The sequence below is a fragment of the Ptychodera flava genome, chromosome 3, assembly GCF_041260155.1.
Source record: "Ptychodera flava strain L36383 chromosome 3, AS_Pfla_20210202, whole genome shotgun sequence".
Lineage (NCBI taxonomy): Eukaryota > Metazoa > Hemichordata > Enteropneusta > Ptychoderidae > Ptychodera > Ptychodera flava.
In genome coordinates this window covers 34,259,195-34,286,747 of record NC_091930.1, presented here as the reverse complement: position 1 = coordinate 34,286,747, position 27,553 = coordinate 34,259,195, and the positions used below count along the sequence as shown (strand labels likewise).

At 37.3% G+C, this 27,553-nt stretch overlaps 2 protein-coding genes across 2 annotated transcripts; both read right to left on the bottom strand.

Moving 5' to 3' along the window:
- Positions 1–8,696: 8,696 nt before the first annotated feature.
- LOC139129227 (uncharacterized) lies at positions 8,697–9,311 on the bottom strand. Its single transcript, XM_070694870.1, has one exon. The coding sequence runs from the start codon at positions 9,309–9,311 to the stop codon at positions 8,697–8,699; it is 615 nt and encodes a 204-aa protein (XP_070550971.1).
- A 13,530-nt stretch (positions 9,312–22,841) lies between these two features.
- Positions 22,842–23,777, bottom strand: LOC139129226 (uncharacterized). The gene has a single exon (XM_070694869.1). The coding sequence runs from the start codon at positions 23,775–23,777 to the stop codon at positions 22,842–22,844; it is 936 nt and encodes a 311-aa protein (XP_070550970.1).
- Positions 23,778–27,553: the final 3,776 nt, after the last annotated feature.

Sequence of the window (27,553 nt, the reverse complement as noted above, 5' to 3'; positions counted from 1 at the left end):
CTCGCGTGTATTATTGTTGGGTGCTTCTGAATCGAGCTGGACGGTCTTTTTACTATTGAGTGAGCCTTTTGAAAATGATGTATGCTTTACATGACGCATAGCACTGTCCTTTCCACACGGGTATGGTAACGTCAACCAAAGGACGAAGGAGGTAGCCAGAACGAAGAATGCTACCCCAAAACAAGCATTTGAAAACTTGTTCTTGACAATATTCATAGACCGGACTACCCTTTACAATCGTACTTAATCTTTTTTCCCCATTTCTTTCAGCAACTCCGAGTCAATTCTTCTTCCCACTGTTTTCATATTACAAGCACGCGGTTACTCCGTGCATGGAGGTACCTGCAGTGGTTACAACTCCATGCTCTGTCACTGTGTAACAACCGTGTATTTTATCCAAAACAAGCGATGCATATCACTCGTTGAACGGATTGTGTTTGGTTTTTGAGCAGTTTAGCAATCATTGATCACTTTTATGCTATGAATCCTTTCTGTCTTCAGGCTTCGCCAAGATAAGTCTGCACACGCCTTGCGAATGTTCAATTCACTGCACAACACCAAGCCATGTGGCCTAACGGTCCACGCCGGTTTTTCTTGGACTAAGAAATTCATGACAAATATATGCATAATACATGGTAAATTCAAGCCATGAAAATACATTCCAATGAATTTACACCATAGAAATCCATGGCAAATACATGATTGATACATGGTGTATTTGTAATCTGTATTCATCATTATTTACCTGTATTTATAGTGTATTTGTAAGAGTGCATATACAGGTAAATACGGGCAAAAATACAGGGTCTGTATTTTTGTTTTCTGTATTAATCTATATTGTCCTCTATTTGCATGTATTTACCCTAAATACAGGTTAAAATACATGCCCGTATTGGCCTGTATTATAGCGTTTTCACCCAGTGGTAGCCAGCATAACACAGGCGATTACAGTGCCATGTTTGAAGCTTTTCATATTTGGAATTCTTAAAGAATGAGAACGTCGGCCAAAACCACGACTTCAAAACTGCAATGATTGAACGTCGTTGGAAGAGCACCGATAAAGAACGTAAAAAAAAGATAATTTTGTTCAATCCAGTGGTATGTCGATCGCCTCCTCGCCGCTTTTTTGATTCAATCTGATTGGCTGTTTCAAGGTCTCCGTCATTTACGCAAGGGGGAAATCCCTACAGGCCACGCCTAAAATCAAATAAAAATTAGATTTTTTGTTCGAGTTTGCAGTTTGGTTAAGAGTTCCATCCTCACAAGGAATATTTACAAATATTTCATAATTTAAGTGCCTTTAAAAACATCTTCATTTCGAAAAGTGACGGTCCAGAAGCCTTTTCAACAACACAGGAGAAACTTTGAAAATTGATTATCAGCCTTATTCTATTTTCTTTTTGACTGCATGAATTGGAATCTTTGCAGGCCGCAACGTACTACGGATTATATAGTAAACGCGTTATTGATAGTCTTTTTTATTGAAATATGAGAAAGTAAAAGTGATATGATGTAATCAAACCGAATACTCCTGTCAAAATACGGTTAGAACCACCATAAATTGCAACGGGATATTTTTGTTCAGAATGCATTTTCGAGAGGTACCCGGAACAACATATTAAAATATTACAAGAATTCATCTTCGAGTAACCTGTCTAATTTGAATGAATCAAATATGGCTGCCATGAGTCCGACAATGTAACAAAATTGGCTGTATACCACATGTTAAGCAAACAATTTTAGTAATTTAAAAGTCTGTCATTACTTATTACTTATATCATTGTGGAGATATGTTTACATACTAGGCACTTTGGTAATCTGCATAATGCCAATATTGATGCCAACATTTCAACAAAATGACATTTTTGCCTGTAAATAGCGTAGTAAACAAACTATATTAATGATTTTAAAGTTAAAGTATTTCTTTTGCATTCACAAACGGTTTTGGTAGTACAAAGTTTTGCATAGGCTGTTTCATAATGTGTATACATCCGATATGGTAGCTAACAATTTTGCAAACGACATTTTCGGTCATAGACCACGTATTAAACAAGCTATTTCAGTGATTTTAAAAGTTAAATATATTTCTTGGGTATGAAGAAGCACTTTTGGAGGTACTATGTCACAAAGGTACTTTGATAATTTCCATAAATTTGCACATGCCCAAGATTAAATCCGATATGGCTGCAAAATTAATGCCACTTTGCTGAATATTTACTAATATAAATAAGGTTCAGGTAGATTTTATTCACAAGGAATCTATCAAAAGGAAAATGCCAAGTCCGGTCTTTGTGAAGATGGTCGATGATTCCATAAAGATGAACATAGTCTGGGCCTGTGTAAGGAACCAGCTCGCCACTTCTCGATCAGATATACATATCTAATATATCGTAATTTTTGTATTATTTACTCTTTCTGTTATTTATGGCTTTGTCAATACCAGTGCATTTTCTGACGTCATCCATCCAGATTGTTACTGATATTTTATCAAATTATCAAGCATTGTTGCCCTAAATTCACTTGCATTGCTAAAACATATGATGTTAGCAGTAAAAGCAATAATGATGACCTGTAGAAGCACAGTCTGCCTACGTGATTCCCGAACAGAGAGAAGAGCTCGTTCATCATTATGCAAAAAGGAGTATTCATCCCGTCATTTGCATCTATTAAAAGTCCTTATGAAATCGCATACCGGTGTCCCCAGGTTTCAAAATCCAAAGATGGAGGGCTTACAGCGCGCACATGTTGTCTTAATCTCATAAAATCTCATAAAACTGCCAATAAACCCATGCGCAAATTTTAGTTGTCCTGTCCATCAGAAGATGTTGAGTATACATTTGGTTGTGTACCTACTGATGATCTGTTTGTCGGAATTCAATTCATCATTGTGGATTCATCTGCCACGGAGTATGATTTTATCTCTTTATTTTTCTAACTGTAACTAGGGTCATAAAAGGAAAATGAGTGACTTTGCATGGGTCAGTGCCTGTGTGACTTTTTGAGAGGGAGTTGTAGTGACGCCATTGCTCGCGACCTACCGATAATAAAAAGATTTGAAGACCAATGGCTGTACGATCGGGCGATCGGAATGACGCGCCGACACTTTTGTTTCTTCAGAGAGTGTATATATATATATATATATATATATATATATATATATATATATATATATATATATATATATATAATATATATATATATATATATATATATACTTTTTTGTATGTCAACATTTTTTACCACCACTCTATAACTGCTGTCGGTTCCCCCGCTTAATAAATATCGTGCATGGCAGTCTACTGGTTATTTTAGCTTAAATATCTGCCAGCAGCTTATTTCTTATTGAATGAAGTCATTTGAGAAAGCTGCATTACTGTACCCCTTCATAGAGGTAAAACGGGACAGCCATTGTTCTCTACGAGTAACGTTCAGGTAGAATGCGCCTTGGGGACACAAATTTGGGCTCTCAAACTTTTACATTTTTGTTCTTCTGGTCTAGCACTTTAGCACTTGTCGCGGCTCATTTTAAAGCTCTTGGTGAAAGAAAGACTTTCACCGGATTGGTTTTTTGAAAATTTGTTTTTCTTCTTAGAGTTAACACAGAGATGGCGGCCATTTTTAATCCCAAATACCTGTAAATCTTAAGAAATATGTTTCTCTAGTACCAAAAGTTGAACGATCCCGATTTTCATTGTTGATGTTGAAAGAGAATGGTTGTAAGATTACTTGAGGAAATTTTTAGCAAAAGTTTAAGTTTTTCACTTTCGAGGAACACACTACCTTAATTCAGTATAACTACTTGACTCCCGAAGTCATACATTGAGACCAGTACCTCTAGGCGAAAAGCGAGGTCCCTCAATGGAAATTTAGTGGCGGTTAGCAATAATATTTATTTAGGTTGGTTGGTTGTGTTGCGGTTATTTAACTGGTACGTCTGCATGCACTATTTGGGTAAGGTTTCAGATTACAGCTGTAATTTCCATTCCTCCTGCAAAAGCGCAAAGTCAACAAAACCACGGCCACATTATACTGGTCTGGAACGGCTGGAATAAGTAAACAGAATTGACTATTTCCATTGGCTGTTTCAAATCCTTCCCATTCACTGCATATCATCCAACGAGAAATCAAGCTTCCCGGAAGCCTTGCGCAAAAAGATAGAGAGAGCGTTATTTTCTGAATTTTCTTGAGAAGTCGTTCACTCAGATTTAAAAGGGGCCGTAAGATCGGTGTTGTAACCAAAACACCCGTAGAACCCGAATCGTATGAAAAATATGGCACCTTAGAGCGCTTTATGTTGAGAGCATTTACCTAAAACACGATTGGAACTAATTTCGATGAATTGGATCGCAATATCGTTCAAATTTCTCACAAGTGTTAGTTGCCCTAAAGCTGAAGGTTGAAATATTACAAATATTACAATATTACTCATATAATTACTCATAAAAACAAGTGTATGATTAAACAGAAAAGCAGGTGAGCTTACATTTCCAGATTAAACACACATTACTATATTATCCAATTTTCCTGAATAAGTTCCAATCGTGTTCTAATTGGAAAGAGCGTGCTCTACAAAATTTTGAAACATTATGTGGTGTATAGGATCAAAATGGACGCTGATGACCCTTATTGATGCAGCCCTTCCAAAATTGAATGCCGTCCTTCCCTAACATCTATACCGTCATGCAACTTCCTTTGCAGGGGTAGGGTCATGGTTTATTCATACAAAAGCGAAAAACATGAGAAAATTTATAGACATACTAGTAAACATCCACGAAATATTCACCACCACCAAAGGTTTACGACTTTATAAAGTCATAAATTGACCCTTTTCCACCCAATGGTCGTACCAATTAGGCTCTACGAAAGAACTCCAACAATCTGTGTATTCGTGAAATTTTGGCAATATTGTTATACTAGTACTGTTTTGGATTAGGCACGAATAGACCTAAACGAAACGCTTAGACTATTATATAAGCGCGACGCGCTTTGCGCACTCATAGAGTTGCATGCCATAACTAAAGACTGGCATATATGATTTCTGGCCTCTCGAATATCTTCATGTTCAAATTTTCTTTAGATGTCCGATGAGTGAGAATTGATAAATAAATCAGAAAGGACATATCTCGGCGTATAGTGCTGAATTATCCCCCCAAAATACATAATCAGCTTAAGGCCACTGCATATCGAAGTTTACTCTACCTAAGTAAGCTCTAGTCGTAAAGTGCGTTAGGCTGGCTGACGTGTACCATATTTACTTTCTCGCAGGGGATTTTCATCCAATTCATCATATGTTCCCGCTAAGTCAGTAAGTTATGGTTACTTAATGAGCTGTAAATGCCTCTGGCGCTTGTTTTGTTCGTATCGTCTTTCTGATTAAATATACTCGGTCAAGGCTGTGTACGCTACCTGTTGAGTAGCAGTAACTGCTGGGGCTGCTACAGCTGTAACACTTGACACTGTTGAATTAAGCACAGATTGCCTGAGGAAGTGGACTGTAAAATACAACCTTTTGAAGTCAGAAATATTAGCATGAACCATAACACTTGGTGTCACTGTACTCTACTTGTATCTAAAGGAACTCCAGAAAAGTTAAATGTCAAGACGTGTATTTGGAAAATGTACAAAATACAGTAATAGACCCTTCATATGCTGGTGTAACCTACTGGATTATAAGCGGTTGTCTCATGACGGTTAAAAAGGTGAAACCATAAAAATGAAATTCAAAGTCACAACACATTGTAGATATAAAAGTTCTCGCTATAACCAGTATCCAAAATATAGTATTGATTAATTGGGATGGGTATCATGGCAGGCCTTTTCAGTAAGATATTTGGCAGGGCAGAATTTGAAAGTACGGGGGAGAACACAGGGGAGGCCGAGGGGGAACTGTCAGAGGAAGTTGTACCCTGTGTATCGTGGAAAAATTGATTTGTGCAATGGTGCAGTCTGGTGCAGCATGAGAGGCGTTTACAATTTGTAATTTTACCAAATAAAACTGCTACAACGCTCCATGGGGGAAGAGCGAGAGGGTTATTTCCCCTCTGACATTGAAAAAATTGAGAAACTTGTATGTGAAATGGTGCTATCTCAGAGGTGTTTCAATTTATTTTTTGCATCCCCCCTTTTAGCTTTTCAATTTTTCGTAGGACTCCTTCATATTCTTTCCACCCCAGGCCCTAAATAAAGACGTCTCCCTTACAACAGGAAACAGTTAAGAATAAAAGAAAGGCCCATTACGTTTTTTGTCGTTTTCCAAAAAGGCGAAATATTGAACCAGCGAAAATGATTTTAAGGACTACGCGCCTCAAACTTGAAAGACATAATTTTTGCTTAAAACTCTCTGTAAGGAAACTTTAAATCATTCCTCTTTTGTTTTGAATAAATTGGGGATAAAAATTTATTCACTCCAAGAGCTTCAAAATGGACGCCTACACAAGCGGTAGACCAGAAAAGTATTGTAAAAATTCAGCAACCCGAATATCTGTACCGTGGCGCATGAATTCTACCTTCAACCATTAGGAAACTTTAGAAAGTGTGATCGAAGAAATTCGAGGTAACAGTTACGACAAAACAGGCATTTCAACCTCCAGGGACAAAATAACTGAACAATCTTCTAACGTCGTGCTGCAAAAAGATATGAAAGTGATGGACTGAAATATTCTGTTCACTGATATATGCCGACGCCTGTTGTCGATATTCAAAGGGGATTATCGCGAGACGAGACCTCTTGTGTTGACTGAAATGATTCACTCAAATATGCAAAGTGTGATTTTTGTTACTTCATGTTTTCAAATCTGTAGATCATAACTGTGCTATTGAATTGAATGGTGAAATGCCTTATTGAAAATATAGCTCCATATTACCACAGTCTGTTATTACATTGACTTACAGTTGATAATTGGGGATAATTATGTGCTTATTAGTGAGAGACAGCGAAAATTACATTGCCGTCGACTGTTTCTTCCCTGCAAAGCAAAAACGTTTTAAAGTGTTCGATGTCCCACTACCATATTCCCCATCAAATCGCGATGACATTCGTACCGACGTAGGGCGTCGGTCTGCTCTTCATAATTTTGTCGAAACATCCTGTGACGGTAGGTTTGTAAAGCTTGACAAGATTTTTATAAACCCGAACATATATGTCAGATAGCCAATGAAGCAAAAACATTTTTCCATAAAGACATTTTGAATTTGTATCGATTTTAGATGTGTAAAGGCAAGTTGAAAAATGATAAAATCATTAATATTAAAATTACATGTTTCAAATGCTACAGAAAGATTATGTTGTTTCGGTGCGGCAAACGTCTTTCATCTGTATATAACATCAAAATACGGATAAGTAACGTGTCAAGAAAAGCATAGCTGCGTTTTGCCAGATTTTCCGCTCACTGTTGACATTAAAATGTCTCGACATTAAGAAACTAGATATACATAGGAAAGCAATAAAACTTTTGAAATTCTGTCAAAGAGACCCCTAAATCGGATTTCAAAAGGTACCTCAGCAGCATATTAAATCAAATAAAATTCAGCCAAACTTAACTATTTTAGAGCGATTTCAACATTTGCCATGAAATATGTTCAACCAAAATAACTGCAAATACATGATTACACTAACTGAATATTTCGCACTCTTTTGACGCATATACTGTATGTAACGCCCGGCCTACAGCTGACGCAGTAGTAGAGCTGTTGAAAATATAAACTTCTGCATCAATGCTCCCGGGTGTTGTTACATACATACATACATACATACATACATACATACATACATACATACATACATACATACATACATACATACATACATACATACATACATACATACATACATACATACACACATACACACATACACACATACACACATACATACATACATACATACATACATACATACATACATACATACATACATACATACATACATACATACATACATACATACATACATACATACATACATACATACATACATACATACATACATACATACATACATACACACCTACATATATACATACATACATACATACATACATACATACATACATACATACATACATACATACATACATACATACATACATACATACATACATACATACATACATACGTACGTACGTACGTACGTACGTGCGTGCGTGCGTGCGTGCGTGCGTGCGTGCGTGCGTGCGTGCGTGCGTGCGTGCGTGCGTGCGTGCGTGCGTGCGTGCGTGCATGCATGCATGCATGCATGCATGCATGCATGCAGCGTGCGTGCGTGCGTGCGTGCGTGCGTGCGTGCGTGCGTGCGTGCGTACGTACGTACATACATACATACATACATACATACATACATACATACATACATACATACATACATACATACATACATACATACATACATACATACATACATACATACATACATACATACATACATACATACATACATACATACATACATACATACATACATACATACATACATACATACACAAGTACGTACGTACATACGTTCATATATGCGTACATACATGCACGCATGCACTCAAACAAACATTAAATCAAAATGTTATTCAAAGTTTACAAACGTATAAGACATTAAATCGACCAATTTTACCATTTTCCATATACACAGGCCATGATCAAAGTAACTAACTTCGCTTTGGGAAACGAATTCATTGAAACTCTTCCCCCGTTCGATGGATAATTCTTTAGTGGCCTTTTGGCTTAACAAGCTTATTTGGCATGGACGAACATGGTGTACAGGCTGTGCCATCGTCAGACAGGAACCAATGTCCCCACAGTTTCGCTCTTTGTTCTTTTCTGTCGTTTCCTTTTATGAAATTATTGTGGATGACGACTATCGATTCTGCCGTCTCTTCATTGTATTCATCGCCTCTGTACCACTTCCCACCGGCGAATTTGTCGTCTGGTAGCCACTGCACTTTGATCGGCTCACTTCTTATCAGTTTATTGAATGCACCCATGTCACTGCCGCCGACATTGTCTGCGTTCCCCGTTTTGTACATTTGGAATTTTCGATCGCAGACTTCCACCATTTTAGTCCACAGACTCCGTGTTCTGGACGTCGCGTTCAAGTAAGCCATGGCGGGAAGTGCCTCTCTGTGAGTCTCGTTCTCTTCGCGTTTATTGGCTGCCAAAATGAGATCGTTGTTCTGATATTGCTCCAATAGCACCAGAGGATTTTTCAGCCACACCATGTCTGATTCAACGAGGAAAACGGAGTAGTTTTCTCGCAGAATCGCGTCAACCGATTGTGCGCTGTACACCAGGTACTCAAAGTAACTCTCCGTGCCCCACGTCATAGCGTTGGTCGTCCATAGCGGTGAGGAATCACATTTAGTGATGATTTCCAGTTTTTAAGAGACCAGTATGCTTCGTCATCGCTACAGACAAATAATGTCTGTTCCAGAACACCCATACATTCCACGTTACATATCCAGCGTTTCGTGATGTTTAAATACCCGAGATTCAGATACAAAAGAACGATAAAGCCTTTGCGCTTACCAATTAATCCATCATTGTTTTAAGATCGGTTTTCTTAACTTTCGGAAATCTTTTACCGCTCTTTCCGCTGTCTTGCCTGGTATAATCGTCACTGTCGTAAATTGTCGTTGCTTTCATCTCGTGTGTATTGTTGTTGGTAGCGAATCGAGCTGGACGGTCTTTTCACTACTGGGTGAGCCTTTTGAAAATGCTGTATGCTTTACATGACGCATAGCACTGTCCTTTCCACACGGGTATGATAACGTCAACCAAAGGACGAAGGAGGTAGCCAGCATAACACAGGCGATTACAGTGCCATGTTTGCAGCTTTTCATATTTGGAATTCTTAAAGAATGAGAACGTCGGCCAAAAACACGACTTCAAAACTGCAATGATTGGACGTCGTTTGAAGAGCACTGATAAAGAACGTAAAACAAAGATAATTTTGTTTAATCCAGTGATATGTCGATCGCCTCCTCGCCGCTTTTTTGGTTCAATCTGATTGGCTGTTTCAAGGTCTCCGTCATTTACGCAAGGGGGAAATCCCTACAGGCAACGCCTAAAATCAAATAAAATTAGATTTTTTTATTCGAGTTTGCAGTTTGGTTAAGAGTTCCATCCTCACAAGGAATATTTACAAATATTTCATAATTTCAATGCCTTTAAAAACATCTTCATTTCGAAAAGTGACGGTCCAGAAGCCTTTTCAACAACACAGGAGAAGCGTTGAAAATTGATTATCTGCGTTATTCTATTTTCTTTTTGACTGCATGAATTGGAATCTTTGCAGGCCGCAACGTACTACGGATTATATAGTAAACGCGTTATTGATAGTCTTTTTTATTGAGATATGAGAAAGTAAAATTGATATAATGTAAGCAAACCGAATAACTCCAGTCAAAATAGAGTTAGAACCACCACAAATTGCAACGGAATATTTTTGTTCACAATGCATTTTCGAGAGGTACCCAGAACAACATATTAAAATTTTACAAGAATATATCTTCGAGAAACCTGTCTAATTTGAATGAATCAAATATGGCTGCCAGGAGTCCGACAATGTAACAAAATCGGCTATATATCACATGTTAAGCAAACAATTTCAGTAATTTAAAAGTCTGTCATTACTTATTACTTATATCATTGTGGAGATATGTTTACATACTAGGCACTTTGGTAATCTGCATAATGCCAATATGGCCGCCAACATTTCTACAAAATGACAGTTTTGCCTGTAAATAGCGTAGTAAACAAACTATTTTAATGATTTTAAAGTTAAAGTATATTTCTTTTGCATACACAAACGGTTTTGGTAGTACAAAGTTTTGCATAGGCTGTTTCATAATGTGTATACATCCGATATGGTAGCTAACAATTTTGCAAACGACATTTTCGGTCATAGACCACGTATTAAACAAGCTATTTCAGTGATTTTAAAAGTTAAATATATTTCTTGGGTATGAAGAAGCACTTTTGGAGGTACTATGTCACAAAGGTACTTTGATAATTTCCATAAATTTGCACATGCCCAAGATTAAATCCGATATGGCTGCAAAATTAATGCCCCTTTGCTTAATATTTACTAATATAAATAAGGTTCAGGTAGATTTTTTCACAAGGAATCTATCAAAAGGTAAATGCCAAGTCCGGTCTGCCGGTAAACGCTATTCCGTCTTTGTGAAGATGGTCGATGATTCCATAAAGATGAACATAGTCTGGGCCTGTGTAAGGAACCAGCTCGCCACTTCTCGATCAGATATACATATCTAATATATCGTATTTTTTGTATTATTTACACTTTCTGTTATTTATGGCTATGTCAATACCAGTGCATTTTCTGACGTCATCCATCCAGATTGTTACTGATATTTTATCAAATTATCAAGCATTGTTGCCCCAAATTCACTTGCATTGCTAAAACAATATGATATTAGCAATAAAAGCAATAATGATAACCTGTAGAAGCACAGTCTGCCTACGTGATTCCCGAACAGATGGAAGAGCTCGTTCATCATTATGCAAAGAGGAGTATACATCCCGTCATCTATTAAAAGTCCTTATGAAATCGCATACCGGTGTCCCCAGGTTTCAAAATCCAAAGATGGAGGGCTTACAGCGCGCACATGTTGTCTTAATCTCATAAAACCGCCAATAAACCCTTGCGCAAACAAGCAGTTTATCTACCTTTCAGAATTTTAGTTGTCCTGTCCATCAGAAGATGTTGAGTATACATTTGGTTGTGTACCTACTGATGATCTGTTTGTCGGAATTCAATTCATCATTGTGGATTCATCTGCCACGGAGTATGATTTTATCTCTTTATTTTTCTAACTGTAACTAGGGTCATAAAAGGAAAATGAGTGACTTTGCATGGGTCAGTGCCTGTGTGACTTTTTGAGAGGGAGTTGTAGTGACGCCATTGCTCGCGACCTACCGATAATAAAAAGATTTGAAGACCAATGGCTGTACGACACTTTTGTTTCTTCAGAGAGTGTATATATATATATATATATATATATATATATATATATATATATATATATATATATATATATATATATATATATATATATATATATATATATATATAAGTTTTCACATCAACTTTTTTGTATGTCAACATTTTTTACCACCACTCTATAACTGCTGTCGGTTCCCCCGCTTAATAAATATTGTGCGTGGCAGTCTACTGGTTATTTTAGCTTAAATATCTGCCAGCAGCTTATTTCTTATTGAATGAAGTCATTTGAGAAAGCTGCATTACTGTACCCCTTCATAGAGGTAAAACGGGACAGCCATTGTTCTCTACGAGTAACGTTCAGGTAGAATGCGCCTTGGGGACACAAATTTGGGCTCTCAAACTTTTACATTATTGTTTTTCTGGTCCAGCACTTTAGCACTTGTCGGGGCTCATTTTTTTTTAAAGCTCTTGGTAAAAGAAAGATTCTCACCGGATTGGTTTTTTGAAATTCGAAAATTTTGTTTTTCTTCTTAGAGTTAACACAGAGATGGCGACCATTTTAATTCCAAATATCTGTGAATCCCAGGAAATATGTTTCTCCAGTACCAAAATTTGTACGATGACCTCCCGATTTTCATTGTTGATGTTGAAAGAGAATGATTGTAAGATTCCTTGAGGAAGATTTTAGCAAAAGTTAAAGTCTTTAATGTTGGAGGAACATACTACCTTAATTCAGTATAACTACTTGACTCCCGAAGTCATACATTGAGACCAGTACCTCTAGGCGAAAAGCGAGGTCCCTCAATCAAAATTTAGTGGCGGTTAGCAGGAAGAAAAAATAAATTGTTCATCGGAATCGCCGCTTCTACTTTGGCATATTTGGAATTTTTTTTTTGATCGCGGCAAATTCTTACTTCCGCATTACAAATATTTTTAGTACTGCCGCTGGTGGCGCCCTACACTGTGTCGGTTTTCGCGGCAAGGGATTCTGAATGAGACTTCATTCGTGTTCGGACTTAGTTGACCGCCAACACGTTGTTGTTACGTCTGAATTTGGCGAATCACAACGCAAAGTGGGTCGATTTGGCCAGAAATTTGCTCGTTTTGTAAAGGTTAGTACATGTCACATGAGTATTAATTTGATCGCCAACATTCGACGTGATGGCCAACAGTTAGTTCCAGAGACGCTATTCAGTGCAGTGTTTGTCCTGATATTACGTTCGGCGATTTGTTCAACAAGATCGTGACAGCAGATGGACGGTGCATCTGATTGAATGAAAATTGCATCGAAAGTATAAAAATTTACGGCAATGACAAAACACATGGTTGCGTCGATGTTAAAGTACGATCTGAATGATGACTATGTAACTTCACTCCGATCACAGTACAGTGTTGTTAGACCATTATGTAAAATGTGTATATATAGACAGTGGTAAAGAGGCCAAAACATGGGGCCAAAGTAAAATGAAAAAACTCAGATGCTAGGTCCCACCGGACAATATTAAAGGACAATACTGAATTGTTGAATTTGAGTGATTTGCTGTACATTTCAGTTTTATTCTGAGAGAATGTTGAACTGCTAGGAATATGTTGTGCAAACACTAACTGTGAATGTAATGGCCTATGTTATTGTTGGGAAATATAGTATTGAATTCAGTTACCAGTATCAGTGTTTCTTGTCTTTGATATTTCAGGTAAAAAGGGAAACAATTATCTTGCCTTGTCTGCATCTGTGCAAAAATGCCACCGCGTTTACCTTCGGCCTAAAAAAACAATAAAAAAATTTTCGCTCGCCGCTCCTTGGACTTGGTCCTAAAAATCCGATGACAAGATTTTTTTTTCTCTGGCCTTAGCAATAATATTTATTTAGGTTGGTTGGTTGTGTTGCGGTTATTTAACTGGTACGTCCACATTCACAATCTGGGTAGGGTATCAAATTACAGCTGTAATTTCCATGCCTGCTGCAAAAGCGCAAAGTCAACAAAACCACGGCCACATTATACGGGTCTGGAACGGCTGGGATAAGTGAAAAGAATTGACTATTTCCATTGGCTGTTTCAAATCCTTCCCATTCACTGCATATCATCCAACGCGAAATCAAGCTTCCCAGAAGGTAGGCGCAAAAGATAGGGAGAGCGTTATTTCTAAATTTTCTTGAGACGTCGTTCACTCAGATTTAAAAGGGGCCGTAAGATCGGTGTTGTAACCAAAATCGTATGAAAATATTGCACCTTAGAGCGCTTTATGTTGAGAGCATTTACCTAAAACACGATTGGAACTAATTTCGATGAATTGGATCGCAATATCGTTCAAATTTTTCACAAGTGTTAGTTGCCCTAAAGCTGAAGGTTGGAATATTACAAATATTACAATATTACTCATAAAATTACTCATAATAACAAGTGTATAATTAAACAGAAAAGCAGGTGAGCTTACATTTCCAGATTAAACACACATTACTTCATTATCCAATTATCCTGAATTAGTTCCAATCGTGTTCTAATTGGAAAGAGCGTGCTCTACAAAATTTTGAAATATTATGTGGTGTTTAGGATCAAAATGGACGCTGATGACCCTTATTGATGCAGCCCTTCCAAAATTGAATGCCGTCCTTCCCTAACATCTATACCGTCATGCAACTTCCTTTGCAGGGGTAGGGTCTTGGTTTATTCATTATTCTCAAATTGAAAACAAAAGCAAAAAACATGAGAAAATTGATAGACATAGGCCCTATCAGTAAACATCCACGAAATATTCACCACCACCAAAGGCTTACGACTTTATAAAGTCATAAATTGACCGTGTTTCCACCCAATGGTCATACCAATTAGGCTCTAATAGAACTCCAACAATCTTTGTATTGGTGAAAGTTTGGCAATATTGTTATACTGTTTTGTGTTAGGCACGAATAGACCTAAACGAAACGCTTAGACTATTTTATAAGCGCGACGCGCTTTGCGCACTCATAGAGTTGCATGCCATAACTAAAGACTGGCATATATGATTTCTGGCCTCTCGAATATCTTCATGTTCAAATTTCTTTAGATGTCCGATGAGTGAGAATTGATAAATAAATCAGAAAGGAAGTGCTGTCCTCGGAGAAACGACTACAATGTCTTTTTGAATTATCCCCCGAAAATACATAATCAGCTTAACGCCACTCCATATCGCAGTTTACTCTACCTAACTAAGCTCTAGTCGTAAAGTGCGTTAGGCTGGCTGATGTGTACCATATTTACTTTCTCGCAGGGGATTGTCATCCAATTCATCATATGTTCCTTCTAAGTCAGTAAGTTATGGTTACTTAATGAGTAAATACCTCTGGCGCTTGTTTTGTTCGTATCCTGTCTTTCTGATTAAATATACTCGGTCAAGTCTGTGTACGCTTACCTGTTGAGTAGCAGTAACTGCTAGTGCTGCTACAGCTGTAACACTTGACACTGTTGAATTAAGCACAGATTGCCAGAGGAAGTGGACTGTAAAATACAACCCATTGAAGTCAGAAATATTAGCATGAACCATAACACTTGGTGTCACTGTACTCTACTTGTATCTAAATGAACTCCAGAAAAGTTTAATGTCAAGACGTGTATTTGGAAAATGTACAAAAATACAGTAATAGACCCTTCATATGCTGGTGTAACCTACTGGTTAAAAAGGTGAAACCATAAAATTGAAAATCAAAGTCACAACACATTGTAGATAGTAAAGTTCTCGCTATAACCAGTATCCAAAATATAACATTGTTTAATTGGGATGGGTATCGTGAAAGGCCTTTCACAAAATTATTTGGCAAGGCAGAATTTGAAAGTACAGGGGAGAACACAGGGGAGGCCGAGGGGGAAGTGTCAGAGGAAGTTGTACCCTGTGTGGTGTGGAAAAATTGATTTGTGCAATGGTGCAGTCTGTTGCCGCATGAGAGGTGTTTACAATTTGTAATTTTACCAAATAAAACTGCTACAACGTTCCATGGGGGAAGAGCGAGAGGGTTATTTCCCTCTGACATTGAAAAAATTAGAAACTTGTATGTGAAATGGTGCTATCTCAGAGGTGTTTCAATTTATTTTTTGCACCAAAAATTGACTCTACCACATTTTTTCTCTTCCCATTTTCAGCACCCCCCGTTTAGCTTTTCAATATTTCGAAGGACTCCTTCATATTCCCCCAGCCCCTAAATAATGACGGCTCCCTTACAACAAGAAAAGTAAAGAATAAAATAACGGCCCATAACGTTTTTTTGTAGCTTTCCAAAAGGTGACATATTGAACCAGCGAAAATGATTTTTAAGGACTACGTGCCTCAAATTTGAAAGACTTAACTTTTTTGCGTAAAACTCTCCATAACGTAGACTTTCACCTGATTGGTTTTTTGAAATTCGAAAATTTTGTTTTTCTTCTTAGAGTTAACACAGAGATGGCGGCCATTTTAAATTCCAAATACCTGTAAATCTTAGGAAATATGTTTCTCTAGTACCAAAATTTGCACGATGACCTCCCGATTTTTATTGTTGATGTTGAAAGAGAATGGTTGTAAGATTCCTTGAGGAAATTTTTAGCAAAAGTTTAAGTCTTTCACGTTCGAGGAACATACTACCTTAATTCAGTATAACTACTTGACTCCCGAAGTCATACATTGAGACCAGTACCTCTAGGCGAAAAGCGAGGTCCCTCAATGAAAATTTAGTGGCGGTTAGCAATAATATTTATTTAGGTTGGTTGGTTGTGTTGCGGTTATTTAACTGGTACGTCCACATGCACTATTTGGGTAAGGTTTCAGATTACAGCTGTAATTTCCATGCCTCCTGCAAAAGCGCAAAGTCAACAAAACCACGGCCACATTATACGGGTCTGGAACGGCTGGAATAAGTAAACAGAATTGACTATTTCCATTGGCTGTTTCAAATCCTTCCCATTCACTGCATATCATCCAACGCGAAATCAACTTCCCAGAAGGTAGGCGCAAAAGATAGGGGAGCGTTATTTCTAAATTTTATTGAGAAGTCGTTCACTCAGATTTAAAAGGGGCCGTAAGATCAGTGTTGTAACCAAAACACCCGTAGAACGCGAATCGTATGAAAAATATGGCACCTTAGAGCACATTTTGTTGAGAGTATTTACCTAAAACACGATTGGAACTAATTTCGAAGAATTGGATCTCAATATAGTTCAAATTTCTTACAAGTGTTAGGTGCCCTGAAGCTGAAGGTTGGAATATTACAAATATTACAATATTACAAATATAATTACTCATAAAAACAAGTGTATGATTAAACAGAAAAGCAGGTGAGCTTACATTTCCAGATTAAACACACATTACTATATTATCCAATTTTCCTGAATAAGTTCCAATCGTGTTCTAATTGGAAAGAGCGTGCTCTACAAAATTTTGAAACATTATGTGGTGTCTAGGATCAAAATGGACGCTGATGACCCTTATTGATGCAGCCCTTCCAAAATTGAATGCCGTCCTTCCCTAACATCTATACCGTCATGCAACTTCCTTTGCAGGGGTAGGGTCATGGTTTATTCATACAAAAGCGAAAAACATGAGAAAATTTATAGACATACTAGTAAACATCCACGAAATATTCACCACCACCAAAGGTTTACGACTTTATAAAGTCATAAATTGACCCTTTTCCACCCAATGGTCGTACCAATTAGGCTCTACGGAAGAACTCCAACAATCTGTGTATTCGTGAAATTTTGGCAATATTGTTATACTGTTTTGGGTTAGGCACGAATAGACCTAAACGAAACGCTTAGACTATTTTATAAGCGCGACGCGCTTTGCGCACTCATAGAGTTGCATGCCATAACTAAAGACTGGCATATATGATTTCTGGCCTCTCGAATATCTTCATGTTCAAATTTTCTTTAGATGTCCGATGAGTGAGAATTGATAAATAAATCAGAAAGGACATATCTCGGCGTTATAGTGCTGAATTATCCCCCCAAAATACATAATCAGCTTAAGGCCACTGCATATCGAAGTTTACTCTACCTAAGTAAGCTCTAGTCGTAAAGTGCGTTAGGCTGGCTGACGTGTACCATATTTACTTTCTCGCAGGGGATTTTCATCCAATTCATCATATGTTCCCGCTAAGTCATTAAGTTATGGTTACTTAGTGAGCTGTAAATACCTCTGGCGCTTGCTTTGTTTGTATCCTGTCTTTCTGATTAAATATACTCGGTCAAGTCTGTGTACGCTTACCTGTTGAGTAGCAGTAACTGCTGGGGCTGCTACAGCTGTAACACTTGACACTGTTGAATTAAGCACAGATTGCCAGAGGAAGTGGACTGTAAAATACAACCTTTTAAAGTCAGAAATATTAGCATGAACCATAACACTTGGTGTCACTGTACTCTACTTGTATCTAAAGGAACTCCAGACAAGTTAAATGTCAAGACGTGTATTTGGAAAATGTACAAAATACAGTAATAGACCCTTCATATGCTGGGCTAACCTACTGGATTATAAGCGGTTGTCTCATGACGGTTAAAAAGGTGAAACCATAAAAATGAAATTCAAAGTCACAACACATTGTAGATATAAAAGTTCTCGCTATAACCAGTATCCAAAATATAGTATTGATTAATTGGGATGGGTATCATGGCAGGCCTTTTCAGTAAGATATTTGGCAGGGCAGAATTTGAAAGTACGGGGGAGAACACAGGGGAGGCCGAGGGGGAACTGTCAGAGGAAGTTGTACCCTGTGTATCGTGGAAAAATTGATTTGTGCAATGGTGCAGTCTGGTGCAGCATGAGAGGCGTTTACAATTTGTAATTTTACCAAATAAAACTGCTACAACGTTCAATGGGGGAAGAGCGAGAGGGTTATTTCCCCTCTGACATTGAAAAAATTGAGAAACTTGTATGTGAAATGGTGCTATCTCAGAGGTGTTTCAATTTTTCTCTCTCTATTTTGAGCATCCCCCCTTTTAGCTTTTCAATTTTTCGTAGGACTCCTTCATATTCTTTCCACCCCAGGCCCTAAATAAAGACGTCTCCCTTACAACAGGAAACAGTTAAGAATAAAAGAAAGGCCCATTACGCTTTTTTGTCGTTTTCCAAAAAGGCGAAATATTGAACCAGCGAAAATGATTTTAAGGACTACGCGCCTCAAACTTGAAAGACTTAATTTTTTGCTTAAAACTCTCTGTAAAGAAACTTTAAATCATTCCTCTTTTGTTTTGAATAAATTGGTGATAAAAACTTTATTTAATCCAAGAGCTTCAAAATGGACGCCTACACAAGCGGTAGACCAGAAAAGTATTTTAAAAATTCAGCAACCCGAATATCTGTACCGTGGCGCATGAATTCTACCTTCAACCATTAGGAAACTTTAGAAAGTGAGATCGAAGAAATTCGAGGTAACAGTTACGACAAAACAGGCATTTCAACCTCCAGGGACAAAATAACTGAGCAATCTTCTCACGTCGTGCTGCAAAATTATATGAAATACGGCTAGTTTTCAATCGGATTAGAACCCACAACATACGGCATCAGTCGCCTAGCTGAGAGGCCACAGAGAGAACCGCTCGGCTAAATCTCCACTCCCAAAAAAGAGTGGTTCAATAGCCGGCTAAGTTGTTACATTTTTCTGACTGAGACCGCTCAACACGTTGTAGAGTTCGTGAAGCACTCACGAACGCATGCTCACTATCATACATCGCACATACACACTATATCGAAGCGAAGAAACGAATTCCATCGCTTTAACTAGGCGAACGATAACCTCGGGGACAATTCTGTCCACCAGCAGAGTTACCAACCCAGGGTAGAAAATACGGCTAGTTTTCAATCGGATTCGAACCCACAACATACGGCATCGACTGAAATATTCTGTTCACTGACATATGCCAGGGCCCGTTGTAGACATTCCAAGAGGATTATCGCGAGACGAGACCTCTTCTTTTGACTAAAATCATCCACTCAAATATGCAAAATTTGATTGTTGTTACTTCATGTTTTTAAATCTGTAGATCATAACTGTGCTATTGAAATGAATTGTGAAATGCCTTATTGAAAATATAGCTCCATATTACCACAGTCTGGTATTACAGTTGATAATTGGGGATAATTAAGTACCATGTGCTTATTAGTGAGAGACAGCAAAAATAAAATTGCCGTCGACTGTTTCTTCTCTGCAAAGCAAAGACGTTTTAAAGTGTTCGATGTCGCAGTACGATATTCCCCATAAAATCGCGATGACATTCTTACCGACGTAGAGCGTCGGTCTGCTCTTCATAATTTTGTCGAAACGTCCTGTGACGGTAGGTGTGCAAAGCTTGACAAGATTTTTATAAACCCGACACATCGTACAGATATCTAACGGAACATAGATTCAGAAGCCAATGAAGCAAAAACCTTCTCCATAAAGACATTTTGAATTTGTATCGATTTTAGGTGTGTAAAGGCAAGTTGAAAAATGATAAAATCATTAATATTAAAATTACATGTTTAAAATGCTACAGAAAGACTATGTTGTTTCGGTGCGGCAAACGTCTTTCATCTATCTATAACATCAAAATACGAATAAGGTACCTGAACAGAAAAGTATAGCTGCGTTTTGCCAGATTTTCCGCTCACTGTTCACATTAAAATGTCTCGACATAAAGAAACTAGATATACATAGGAAAGCAATAAAACTTTTGAAATTCTGTCAAAGAGACCCCTAAATCGGATTTCAAAAGGTACCTCAGCAGCATATTAAATCAAATAAAATTCAGCCAAACTTAACTATTTTAGAGCGATTTCAACATTTGCCATGAAATATGTTCAACCAAAATAACTGCAAATACATGATTATACTAACTGAATATTTCGCACTCTTTTGACGCATATACTGTATGTAACGCCCGGCCTACAGCTGACGCAGTAGTAGAGCTGTTGAAAATATAAACTTCTGCATCAAAGCTCCCGGTTGTTGTTACATACATGCATGCATGCATACATACATACATACATACATACATACATACATACATACATACATACATACATACATACATACATACATACATACATACATACATACATACATACATACATACATACATACATACATACATACATACATACATACATACATACACACACACACACACACACACACACACACACACACACACACACACACACATACATATACATACATACATACATACATACATACATACATACATACATATACATACATACATACATACATACATACATACATACATACATACATACATACATACATACATACATACATACATACATACATACACCATACATACATACATACATACATACATCATGCATACATACATACCTACATACATACATACCTACTACCTACCTACCTACCTATATTCTACATACATACATATATACCTACCTACCTACCTACATACATACATACATACATACATACATACATACATACATACATACATACATACATACATACATACATACATACATACATACATACATACATACATACATACATACATACATACATACATACATACATACATACATACATACATACATACATACATACATACATACATACATACATACATACATACATACATACATACATACATACATACATACATACATACATACATACATACATACATACATACATACATACATACATACATACATACATACATACATACATACATACATACATACATACATACATACATACATACATACATACATACATACATAGCTACATACATACCTACATACATACATACATACATACATACATACATACATACATACATACATACATACATACATACATACATACATACATACATACATACATACATACATACATACATACATACATACATACATACATACATACATACATACATACATACATACATACATACATACATACATACATACATACATACATACATACATACATACATACATACATACATACATACATACATACATACATACATACATACATACATACATACATACATACATACATACATACATACATACATACATACATACATACATACATACATACATACATACATACATACATACATACATACATACATACATACATACATACATACATACATACATACATACATACATACATACATACACACATACAAAGCTACCTGCCTACCTGCATACATACATACATACATACATACATACATACATACATACATACATACATACATACATACATACATACATACATACATACATACATACATACATACATACATACATACATACATACATACATACATACATACATACATACATACATACATACATACATACATACATACATACATACATACATACATACATACATACATACATACATACATACATACATACATACATACATACATACATACATACATACATACATACATACATACATACATACATACATACATACATACATACATACATACATACATACATACATACATACATACATACATACATACATACATACATACATACATACATACATACATACATACATACATACATACATACATACATCCATGCATGCATGCATGCATGCATGCATGCATGCATGCATGCATGCATACATACATACATACATACATACATACATACATAAATACATACATACATACAAACATATATGCGTACATACATGCGTTCATATATGAGTACATACATGCACGCATGCACTCAAACAAACATTAAATCAAAATGTTATTCAAAGTTTACAAACGTATAAGACATTAAATCGACCAATTTTACCATTTTCCATATACACAGGCCATGATCAAAGTAACTGACTTCGCTTTGGGAAACGAATTCATTGAAACTCTTCCACCGTTCGATGGATAATTCTTTAGTCGCCTGTTGGCTTAACAAGCTTATTTGGTATGAAGGAACATGGTGTACAGGCTGTGCCATCGTCAGACAGGAACCAATGTCCCCACAGTTTCGCTCTTTGTTCTTTTCTGTCGTTTCCTTTTATGAAATTATTGTGGATGACGACTATCGATTCTGCCGTCTCTTCATTGTATTCATCGCCTCTGTACCACTTCCCACCGGCGAATTTGTCGTCTGGTAGCCACTGCACTTTGATCGGCTCACTTCTTATCAGTTTATTGAATGCACCCATGTCACTGCCGCCGACATTGTCTGCGTTCCCCGTTTTGTACATTTGGAATTTTCGATCGCAGACTTCCACCATTTTAGTCCACAGACTCCGTGTTCTGGCCGTCGCGTTCAAGTAAGCCATGGCGGGAAGTGCCTCTCTGTGAGTCTCGTTCTCTTCGCGTTTATTGGCTGCCAAAATGAGATCGTTGTTCTGATATTGCTCCAATAGCACCAGAGGATTTTTCAGCCACACCATGTCTGATTCAACGAGGAAAACGGAGTAGTTTTCTCGCAGAATCGCGTCAACCGATTGTGCGCGGTACACCAGATACTCAAAGTAACTCTCCGTGCCCCACGTCATAGCGTTAGTCGTTCCATAGCGGTGAAGAATCACATTTAGTGATGGTTTCCAGTTTTTAAGAGACCAGTATGCTTCGTCATCGCTACAGACAAATAAAGTCTGTTCCAGAACACCAATACATTCCACGTTACATATCCAGCTTTTCGTGATGTTTAAATAGCCGAGATTCAGATATAAAACAATGATAAAACCTTTGCGCTTACCAATTTTATCCATCATTGTTCTAAGATAATAATTCTTCACTTTCGGAAATCTTTTACCGTTCTTGCCGCTGTCTTGCCCGGTATAATCGTCACCATCGTAAATTGTCGTTGCTTTCATCTCGCGTGTATTATTGTTGGGTGCTTGTGAATCGAGCTGGACGGTCTTTTTACTATTGAGTGAGCCTTTTGAAAATGATGTATGCTTTACATGACGCATAGCACTGTCCTTTCCACACGGGTATGGTAACGTCAACCAAAGGACGAAGGAGGTAGCCAGCATAACACAGGCGATTACACCACGATATTTGCAGCTTTTCATATTTGGAATTCTTAAAGAACGAGAACGTCGGCCGAGTACACGACTTCAAAACTGCAATGATTGAACCTCGTTGATAGAGCACCGATAAAGAACTTATAAAAAAGATAATTTTGTTCAATCCAGTGGTATGTCGATCGCCTCCTCGCCGCTTTTTTGGTTCAATCTGATTGGCTGTTTCAAGGTCTCCGTCATTTACGCAAGGGGGAAATCCCTACAGGCCACGCCTAAAATCAAATAAAAATTAGATTTTTTGTTCGAGTTTGCAGTTTGGTTAAGAGTTCCATCCTCACAAGGAATATTTACAAATATTTCATAATTTAAGTGCCTTTAAAAACATCTTCATTTCGAAAAGTGACGGTCCAGAAGCCTTTTCAACAACACAGGAGAAACTTTGAAAATTGATTATCAGCCTTATTCTATTTTCTTTTTGACTGCATGAATTGGAATCTTTGCAGGCCGCAACGTATCACGGATTATATAGTAAACGCGTTATTGATAGTCTTTTTTATTGAGATATGAGAAAGTAAAAGTGATATAATATAATCAAACCGAATACTCCTGTCAAAATAGGGTTAGAATCACCACAAATTGCAGCGGAATATTTTTGTTCAGAATGCATTTTCGAGAGGTACCTAGAACAACATATTAAAATTTTACAAGAATATGTCTGCGAGAAATCTGTCTAATTTGCATGAATCAAAGATAGCTGCTAGCAGTCCGACAATACAACAAAATCGACTATATATCACATCATAAGCAAACAATTTCAGTCATTAAAAAGTCTGTCATTACTTATTACTTATATCATTGTTGAGATATGTTTACATACTAGGCACTTTGATAATCTGCATAATGCCAATATGGCTGCAAATATTTCTACAAAATGACGTATTTGCCAGTAAATAACGTAGTAAATATTTTAATGATTTTAAAGTTAAAGTATATTTCCTTTGCATACACAAACGGTTTTGGTAGTACAAAGTTTTGCATAGGTTGTTTCATAATGTTCATACATCCAATATGGCAGCTAACAATTTTACAAACGATATTTTCGGTCATAGACCACATATTGAACAAGCTATATCAGTGATTTTAAAGGTTAAATATATTTCTTGGGTGTGAAGAAGCACTTTTTGAGGTACTATGTCACAAAGGTACTTTGATAATTTCCATAAATTTGCACATGCCCAAGATTAAATCCGATATGGCTGCAAAATTAATGCCCCTTTGCTTAATATTTTCTAATATAAATAAGGTTCAGGTAGATTTTATTCACTAGGAATCTATCAAAAAGAAAATGCCAAGTCCGGTCTGCCGGTAAACGCTATTCCGTCTTGTGAAGATGGTCATGATTCCATAAAGATGAACATAGTATGGGCCTGTGTAAGGAAGCAGCTCGCCACTTCTCGAGCAGATATACATATCTAATATATCGTATTTTTTGTATTATTTACACTTTCTGTTATTTATGGCTTTGTCAATACCAGTGCATTTTCTGACGTCATCCATCCAGATTGTTACTGATATTTTATCCAATTATCAAGCATTGTTGCCCCAAATTCACTTGCATTGCTAAAACAATATGATATTAGCAATAAAAGCAATAATGATAATCTGTAGAAGCACAGTCTGCCTACGTGATTCCGAACAGAGGGAAGAGCTCGTTCAATATCATGCAAAGAGGATTATATATCCCGTCATCTATTAAAAGTGGATATGAAATCGCATTCCAGTGTCCCCGGGTTTCAAAATCCAAAGTAGGAGGGCTTACCGCGCGCACATGTTGTTTTAATCTCATAAAACTGCCAATAAACCCATGCGCAAACAAGCAGTTTATCTACCTTTCAGAATTTTAGTTGTCCTGTCCATCAGAAGATGTTGAGTATACATTTGGTTGTGTACCTACTGATGATCTGTTTGTCGGAATTCAATTCATCATTGTGGATTCATCTGCCACGGAGTATGATTTTATCTCATTTTTCTAACTGTAACTAGGGTCATAAAAGGAAAATGAGTGACTTTGCATGGGTCAGTGCCTGTGTGACTTTTTGAGAGGGAGTTGTAGTGACGCCATTGCTCGCGACCTACCGATAATAAAAAGATTTGAAGACCAATGGTTGTACGATCGGACGATCGGAATGACGCGCCGACACTTTTGTTTCTTCAGAGTGTGTATGTATATATATATATATATATATATATATATATATATATATATATATATATATATATATATATATATATATATATATATATATATTATACATCTACCATCGAGAACAATAGAATTTAGCGTGCGCTAAAAATGCCGTACGGAACTCGCGCCCGTTCCGTACGGCACGGTTTCAAGGCGCCCCATTCCCTGCGGCTGTATCTGCGCGTTCACTGTAGAACGGTTTCAAGGGACCCCTTGGACGAGTGCCAGAACAAGTCTCGCGCGCGCTCTGTACGTATGTGTGTAGTGCACACACTCCAAAACTTGCAGAAGCGCGTCCGAGGTAGCGTTCCACACTGGCGCGATAAAATCGGAAGAAAAATTGTTGAAATTGCACGAAAACGGTCACTACTCCGACATTTTGATGCCCCGATCAGGAATGTAAGATGTATAATAATAAGGTTATTACGAAAATACCGCAAAGGATGCACTCGGACATTGGCGCAGCGCATCGCCCTCCGCTTCACGTCGGGCGATACGCTGCGCCAATGTCCTCGTGCATCCTTTGCGGTATTTTCGTAATAACCTCATAATATATATATATATATATATATATATATATATATATATATATATATATATATATATATATATATATATATATATATATATTATATATAATCCCATGGTATTTTTCTCTGTTTGACGTCATCGTATATGAGTGTTTTTCGCGGAGCCGTACAACTTCGAGCCGAAGGCGAGAAGTTGTGCGGCTCCGCGAAAAACACTCGTATACGATGACGTCAAACAGAGAAAAATACCATGGGATTATATATTTATCACATGAACAGTCTTCTTATTTTTCTTTTGACGTAAATGGATCAAAATTATCGTAACAAATTGCATGAATTTCGTCGCGATTTGTGTTTTACTTACGCGGATTACTTTCATTTAAAGAGTAAAGCGGCCCGTCACCCAGGAGATACTTTCATTCATAAATCCATAGACCTTAAGGTCTATGATAAATCCCATCAAGGTGAAATTTGCTACATGAAAATGGTGTCTCCACCAACCAGACGTACGGATTCTGTCACGTGAACCTGTCAATCATTGTCTCGCGCTGTACCGATGCCAAGGCAAGTCGGCAATCGGTACGGTGGACATAACGTGCTAGCGACGGATAGCCATAGTATTCAGAGTTATTCAGAATATTTACAAATAGATTTATGAAGTAAATGAAACGACACGATCGAAACAGTAATTCTCATTCTCAGAAATTCCGTGGCTTTTCAAAATATCACACAAGTTTACGACCGTGGCAAGCGCGAAAGATTCCGTTCGATGACACACTGAGTGTACCGCATTGCATGTTTATGCCCACAACGCTGCCATCACCGGTCTCTGCCATGCCGGTGTCAAC